Source organism: Colletotrichum truncatum (assembly GCF_014235925.2).
Source record: "Colletotrichum truncatum strain CMES1059 chromosome Unknown Contig_0001, whole genome shotgun sequence".
Classification (NCBI taxonomy): Eukaryota; Fungi; Ascomycota; class Sordariomycetes; order Glomerellales; family Glomerellaceae; genus Colletotrichum; species Colletotrichum truncatum.
The window spans coordinates 7,664,762-7,672,512 of record NW_027222398.1 but is presented as its reverse complement, the minus strand read 5'-3'; the positions used below and the strand labels follow the sequence as shown (position 1 = coordinate 7,672,512).

The following is a 7,751-nucleotide window of genomic DNA, read 5'->3' as shown; positions in this document are numbered from 1 at the left end:
CACTGGCCTGGGACGGGGGAGGGATAGACTGGGAGTGGCCGGGCCATGCCATGCCATGCCTGGATTGGACTGGGCCTGCCGTGTGGCCTTGACCACCTATGACCATCTTTCGCTGGCCGATTCTCCCTACTCCTCTTCTCAGTTCTTCCACACTTACCATCCTAACCACCATCTCCAAACACTCCCTCTCTACAGACCCCTCGTTGAGTCTGAAGAGAGAGATAGAGAGAGATTTTTGTGTGAAGCGATACGCTCTTCTTTTTACCCCCTTTTCCTTTCTTCTTTTCCCTCCCCTCCCTTCTTGTTTTCACAGAATACCCCAATCGTCGCTCGCGGTCCATTTCTTTTGGCCTCCCGTTCTCACTTCCCCCCTCCCTTGCCCAGCTGTCTTCCCTCGCCCACAATATGAACAAACTGGCAAACATGCGACACTGGTCCGAGAGGATGAGCCCCAATTTCGGAATGGGACGTCCCAATATGCCCATGAACCCCATGAACCCGAGAAGAGACACAGCTCCTCAGCAGGCTGCTTCAATAAGCTCACCTCAGCCTCTCGATCAACCAACGCCCATCATCCACTATTCATTCAATGTGCCTTTCGCCTCCGATCTTGCTGGCCCCAATACCGAGGATATCCTTCATGCAACCGCCGACGCCGTACTCCGATGGACTCATCCCGAAGATGCTCCCGACGATGTCCAGGTCCACGAGCTGCCCGTCCACACCCAGAATTTGGCGAATTTGCGCAAGGTCTGCAAGGATATCACTAGTGGTCCTTTCCAGATTGAGGCACATGTCATCTCGACAACCCCCAAGAATGCGAAGGGTCAACAGGTCACTACTGTGTGCCTTTCGGGTACGCCGGAAATGGTTCATAAGAGCAGAGAGACGATTTTGAACGACAACCAGACTGTCCTGGTAGGTTTTTGACGATGGGGAAGCGGGTTAAGAATGGGCTTGGATTAACCTGTGCCACTCTAGCGTTGTACCACGGTCGATGTGGAAGGCCATCTTGTTTGTGACCTTACTGCCGGTGCTCTGAAGCAGCAAGTCACGGATACCCTGGACTACATCTCCAAATACTGCGGGGTCGATATTTTCCTGTTGGGTCCCAAGTTGACCCCGGTCGTCGACGGCATGACGGGTGACTCTGAGATGCGTGTGGATCAGAGATGGCGAGTTGCCATTTATGGTGATATTTTGTCTGTCGAGCATGCGAAGGCTCGTGTGCTTATCCAGATTGACACTCTGGTATTTGGCCAATCACCGGTTAATCCATGCTTGAGTTCGCTAACTGTAATCGCAGCTCGGGCGAGTCGTTGATGCCACCAAACTCGACTTGTCAATCCATCAGCTTGTCTGTGGCCGCCACAGGAAGAATATCAAGCTCATAGAGTCGTCGACCGGCACTGCCATCTATTTTCCCCCGCCCTTCTCTCAGATGTACCGCTACTGTCCGCCTGGTGCAAGCCGTCGAGACCCTACCGACATCTTTATCACTGGAGAAAGCCCCCAGGCTATTGAACTAGCCAAGCAGAAGCTCCATGAGACTGTTTCACGTATTAGACTCTACATGAAGGACGTCACGATCGCCCCCGCCAAGATTGACAGTGTTCTGCTCACACGCCTGGACAAAGTCCGCAAGATCCTCGAGGCAAACGGCACTTACATCTTGTTTCCGCCTCTTGCGAGCCAACGTAATATGGTCCGAGTCCAAGGCAGCGAAGGGCTTCACGTTGAGCGCACGGTGCGCGAGATCATGGCCTTGGTAAGCCTCGAAAAATTTCAAACCCCTTCTCGAACGATAGCTGATATGAATCCCTAGGCTGGCCAGTTCTACAGCGCGGCTTGGTGGATTCAGCAGCCTGACAATCGACAGCTCCCAAACCCCGCTGATGTTAGAACCATGCTTGGTGATGTTTGCGCAAACTCGGATGCCGACTTGTCTTTCGACAAGATGAACTTCTCCATCACTGGGTCTGATGACGCTGTAAAGGCCGCTTTAATGGTCATGTCTGAGATCAAGTTTCTTGTGCAGTCGCAGTATCAGATCCGTGTGAAGATTGAGCTTGCCAACGAGCACAAGGAGTTTGTGAGCGGCAAGAAGAATGGAAAGATCAACAAGATCATGGGCCAGAGCAGCGTTCAGATCATTTTTGACGGTTTCAACGAGTACAATTTCAACATTGATGTCATGGCCGCCAGCTACGATTCGATGAAGCAGGGCCTAACTCTTGTTGAGCAAGAGATGCCTGCTTCGATCTCTTTCCATGTGCCAGACCAGTACCACAAGCGTATCATTGGCATTGGCGGACAACATATTCAGCGTATCATGAAGAAGCACTCTGTCTTCGTGAAATTCTCGAACGCTATGGACCGAGGTGGCATGGGCCGCGAGGACGACGACATCAAGGTTGACAACGTCATTTGCCGCACGCCGGCCAGGAACGCCCAGAATCTCGATGCTGTCAAAAATGAGATTCTGGAGATGGTGGATAGAGCCGTGAGTTCTACAGAGATTGATGAGGGTCTGACACAGCTAACATTTCTCCAGGATTCTGAGTACACTTCTCAGATTGTGAATGTTGACCGCCTCTACCACCGCCAGCTTCTTGCGCGCCTCAGTGACATAGATGAACTGGAGAGCAAGTACAACTGCAAGATTGTCTTCCCAAGCACCGAACAGGCCAGTGATGAGGTTACTGTGACTGGCCCACAGTGGCAGGTGCCCCATTGCGTGGATGAGTTTTTGGTACGTGGCAGGCTTTGTTCTACATTTTGTGATCCATTATGCTAACATACGTTAGGGCATGGTGCCTGACAACCATGAGCTTGTGCTTACTCGTACCCCTGAGCTGATCAAATTTCTCGAATCGCCAAGCTTCGCTCACGACCTTGTTCCGAAGTTGAAGACTCAGTACGAAGTCGAGGTGACGGTTCACCAAGATGCTGACTCGGAGGAGGGGCTGCCGGCTATTGCTCTCCGCTGGACCTTCACTCGTAACAATGCCGGAGGGCTTCGGGATGCCATCGACTTCTTGCTTGCCCAATTCGCCACAGCCGGTGTTGAAGTTACCATTTTGAAGGGCTCGATTCCCCGCCCCAAGTCAGACTCTTTCGAAGATTCCCTTCAGTACTTTGACTCGAAGCTCCTTCAGCATGCCCCAGCGACCATTGCTGCCGACTCCCCCACCAAAGCTGCCTTTGAGGGCGAGGTTGCTCGCGAGCGAAGCACCATTTTCGACCGCCTGCGCAAGCCCGGTAGTATGACTTCCATTTCGTCTTTCCTTGATCGCCGCAAGAACAGCTCCCACTCGACCCACGGCAACTTTTTCAAGGGATCCAGCAATGTTTCCAAGTCTTCTCTTATTTCGATCGAGTCTACCCGCAGCTTTAATGCGGACAGAAACCCCTGGAACGATAGCGGCGTCAATCTTCCTGACGACGACAACCCTTGGGCTCATCGCCCCATTGGGAATGGCTCCGACAAGTTGACCATTCCCCAACCTGGTGACGTAACGCCACGTCACAGCACTCGCGCGTCCGGTGACAGCGGACGCCCTTCTACGTCTCATTCTACGAATTCTGGATACCCCGGTCCCATCGGACCTTTCCGTTAGATTCCCGTCTTAGAACCTCTACGTGCAAAATACCCCGGCTGGATATACCCTGGCGTACAATACCCCGGAACGTCGCTTCTGATGCATCGGTCGGCCGAAGTTTCTGTTCTGCTTTGCTTTTGATGTTTCGTTGCTCTTGCTTTGTTGTTTTGACTTTGTTTTCTCTTTCTGTCTTTCAGTTTTTGATGGTTATTTGTCGCACGATTTCACGTCCACTCCTTATACCCCCAAGGTCGGAAGACTGAGGACAAAAAAGAAAAGATACCTTGTACGCGGTTTGGTTTTCGATTGCTTGATGCTTCCAAGAGCTTCTGATGATGGCAGTCAGAAGGAGAAACGAAAAAGAAAGGGTTATGGGGTCGTGCAGCTCCTCTTATTACCTTTTTGAGTTTGGTGTTCCAGTTGCCAGATCGTGCAACTCCGTGGACTTGGTCGACTTTCGACAATTCCAACATTCTATTTTGCGGTCTCGAAGGCGGAATTGTGTTGACAAGGGAGACACGGGCTGGACTGGAGTGTCAACTGTTGGGAGAAGGGGTGAGAAAGGTTTCATACTCTTTGTGTGTTGGCTGGTCTGGTGAAGCTGCCAGATGGTGAAAGGGAAATTGTCATGGCGGCGGACAAATGGTGCAAAAATCAGCGGCTGACTGAACTGCAAGCGGGAGTGATGACTAGGGAACTGTACACCTACATGCACCTTTTAGGTTGACCTTGACATGCAATGATACCCATGGTCGATCAATCGTTTGTTCTCAAACACTTGTGATGAAATTCGTGAACTCGCAGGTGCGTGGTGATAAAACATGTGATATCGTTTCTGAGTTCAACCAAACCCAACACCACGAGCCTTCCACGTAGAACGGCATCAAGTAATTCAAGTCGGGTAGAATTGTAGTCCAGGACAGAGCTGGATTACGTTTGTATAGCACCAGGCTACGCCAAGTCCTCATCATGCGCTTCGGTGTTGTTCTCAACCCACAGTACAAGAGGACTTGGGAGCAGTCCTATCGCATCCCAAGGTATTTGGCATGCGCAAGTCAAGATGACAAGGGCGAGATCTAATATCCTGGTGCTTCACCATTGCGTGTAAAGGGGTTGTTCCAAAGGCGCAAACCATGTTGTGGGCATTGCATTTAAAGAACACGGGTAGATACGGCTTAAACTCAGAAACAATCCCGTGCTATACCTGTATGTATCCCTTGATGAAATGAGGCTCGTTGAAAGGGGGTGCCACGCAAACCTGGTGGCGTTTTCAAAGGTGATGTTTTCTCACTTGCTGTGGTGGTCAACCAAGTGGGCATGTTTCCGGCTCACCGTTCCCGCTTGCCTTTGGTTACCGATATAAATAGGCCAACGTGGTAGGCAAAACTATTCCCCCCACCCCTAAGACAAAATTCATGTTTTAAATTTGTGTAGATCAAGCTCAACGTAAAGTTTTCAAAGTAGTGGAAAGGGCATGCCGTCATCAGTCGTAATAGTACAGATACTATCGAACAGATTGGTAAAGGCCTAGTAGCTATATTTGTATTTTTACAATTAGTTGTATAAGGAAAGCATTCCATAGTAATACAGATTCTTCAGCATTGGGCAAGAAAGGGGTTTCGATTTTGGGTATTGCAACGAAGGGAGATAGTGGGAAGTCGATCATGACGCAAGGGGGCCGACTGAAACTCTTTCCTGCTGAGCCCGCGCCTCCTGCTGTGCTTTCTTGTGACTGTGACGCTGTATTCGGCGCTTCTCCGTCATTATGCCAGCAAATCTTCCTTTGGCTCCATGTTTGATCTTGGTGATCATGTCCGTTGCCTTTCCCTTGTCGACATCGTTGGCAGTCAAGGGTTCTTCCTTTGGCCGCAGCTTATTCAGGAAATCGAGTTGTCCCTGAGTTGGTGGTCCCTTTCGCCAACGCTGATATCGGTGGATGAAAATATGAGGAAACGTCTCGGAAGCATACTTGTCGCTTCCGTGCACGGCGTCTGCGAATGTTGATGCCTTCAAGAGCTCTCTAGGGGCTGCATAGGGTGACTTGGCTACACCAGGAGGCAGGGCCCTAACCTCAACAGCATGCCAAACTGGTTGGTCTTTCCCAACCTCCGCTTCCTGCTTGAACAGCCGAATATAGGATCCATTAGGCGCACAAAGAACATATTTATCCACGCCGACTTGGACCCAGGCGTACTGGCTCATGGCACGAATATGCTTTTCCCCTGATGTATCCTCAATGAGGTCAAACACTGAGCTGTAGTCAGTGAAAGTAACCGAACCTGTGGAAGCAGGAGTCTGTGAACTCGGAGAGTCATTGTAGGCATGCTGTTGACGAAGCCTCTCTGCCTCTGTCCGTTCCCTAGTCCTGTGTAGGTCTGCTGTCGATGCTTTCTCAACGATCTCTCCTGGATCAAGGCCAAAAAGCGTCGGCGTAGTGACAATCCCGGTTTCCAAGCTAGAGACCATATCAATTACATGACAGTCCGATTTTCCTTCGTGTAATCTCATGCCTCTGCCGATCATCTGTACTAAGAGGTTCCGGGATCGCGTTGGTCGGGCGAGGATAACGCAGTCAATATTTGGGATATCTGTACCCTCTGTAAATACTCCGCAGTTCACAAGTACGGGAAACTCCCCATTTCGAAATGCTTCTAGGATTGCCCCTCGTTCTACCTTTGGCGTGTCACCCGTCACGAATCTTGCGTCAAACCCGTGCTTTCGGAACGTTTGTGTCAGCCCAGCAACATGGGCAAGATCGACGCAGAAGACGAGCGTTGACTTTCGGTCGGGTGCCCTTGCCAGCCAACTTCGCACGGTAATCTCATTGACTTGGTCAGTATTAACGGCCCGTGACAAATCTCCCGGCTGGAAGTCACCGTTGACACCGCTTCTAACCCTGGATATGTCGGCAGTGGACTCGACGGTGGTGAACATCACATCAGATAACCATTTGTCGCCGATCATATCGACGTAGTCCTTGTGGTAGACTATCTCGTCAATGGCAGCACCAAGTTTGAGACCATCAAATCGTGAGAACGTTGCCGATACGCCGACCAGGGAGGGCGAATCGACTCTTTTGGTGTCGAGTCCGAAATGGCGAAGGACTCTCATGTAGCCGGGGGCAACAATATGATGGGCCTCATCTACAAGTACAAGCTTAAATCTTCGTCGGTCGAATTTTCTTAACCTGTCTCCGGACGTGATGCTTTGAAGGCTGGCAATGGTTATGTCTGCCGTGCCAGAGGCATGCAAAGAGCCCATCTCAATCTCAACTGACTTTCCAGGGTAGGCATTGGTGCAATGCCTCGCGGCCTGCTCCACGAGCTCTCTCCTATGTGCAAGAATCAAAGTTTGCGTGGCAAGCCCTGGTCTCGGTTGTATTCTCTCAATTAATTGAGTGAAGATAACCTAGAACGAGTTAGTCATAAGGGAGGCCTGTTTCTCATAAAGTTGCCTAGCTTACTGTTTTCCCACTGCCAGTCGCCAAAGAAATACCGAGTCTTTTATGCCCTTCCTTCAGAGACTGTAAGACTGACTGAATGCATTCTTCTTGATAGTCTCTAAGCTGGATTCTGGTGCTTGCGAATCGTAGAATGGGAATAGGCGACGTCTTTGACTTAACTCGGACCGGTGGAGAAAATAGAGTGTTCACTGCGCAAGGCCTGAGAAGGTTCTTCACTAAAGAGAATACCATGTTGCGCCCATTTTCAGTTTGATAACAAGCTGATATTTAAATGAACATGTCGAAGTCATCGCTAGAAGAAGTAGCCAGGGTTGGCCAGATCCTCCTATCAGCACCCAGATACCTGCCCCACAATTGGTCCCCAAAAGTGTTCCTGTGTAGCCACAGCCCGCCAATAACAAATCTGGCTGGCCCATACGTGCAAAACTGTTAGCCTGGAACCGAAAGTACTCCAAACTAAGCTCCTCTGCCTGTGGATTTCCCAGACAAGGAAATCTTCACTCATGAGGCCCTCATCATTATTATTATTGCCAAATGACAGCCTAATGTATCCGCAAGGCCACCTCGACTTCATTGCTCGATTATTTTGACCAGACCAGCTTTCAATCACTCAGGCTCAGCCTGCTATCAGAAAACTGTCTTTGGTCCTCACCATCACAACATGTACTCTCCGTATTGCATGAGCC

At 50.4% G+C, this 7,751-nt stretch overlaps 2 protein-coding genes across 2 annotated transcripts; one reads left to right on the top strand and one right to left on the bottom strand.

Annotated features, from left to right (window-relative positions):
• Window positions 1-405: 405 nt before the first annotated feature.
• On the top strand, window positions 406-3,620 carry CTRU02_202121 (KH domain-containing protein; the record flags this gene model as incomplete). The annotated part of the gene is made up of 6 exons (XM_036732491.1): window positions 406-918; window positions 982-1,251; window positions 1,307-1,768; window positions 1,826-2,503; window positions 2,555-2,752; window positions 2,808-3,620. 6 exons carry the CDS (start codon window positions 406-408, stop codon window positions 3,618-3,620), a joined length of 2,934 nt encoding a protein of 977 aa, XP_036575741.1.
• Window positions 3,621-5,264: 1,644 nt separating this feature from the next.
• On the bottom strand, window positions 5,265-7,296 carry CTRU02_202120 (DEAD/DEAH box helicase; the record flags this gene model as incomplete). Its single annotated transcript, XM_036732492.1, has 2 exons — window positions 5,265-7,010; window positions 7,066-7,296. 2 exons carry the CDS (start codon window positions 7,294-7,296, stop codon window positions 5,265-5,267), a joined length of 1,977 nt encoding a protein of 658 aa, XP_036575742.1.
• Window positions 7,297-7,751: the final 455 nt, after the last annotated feature.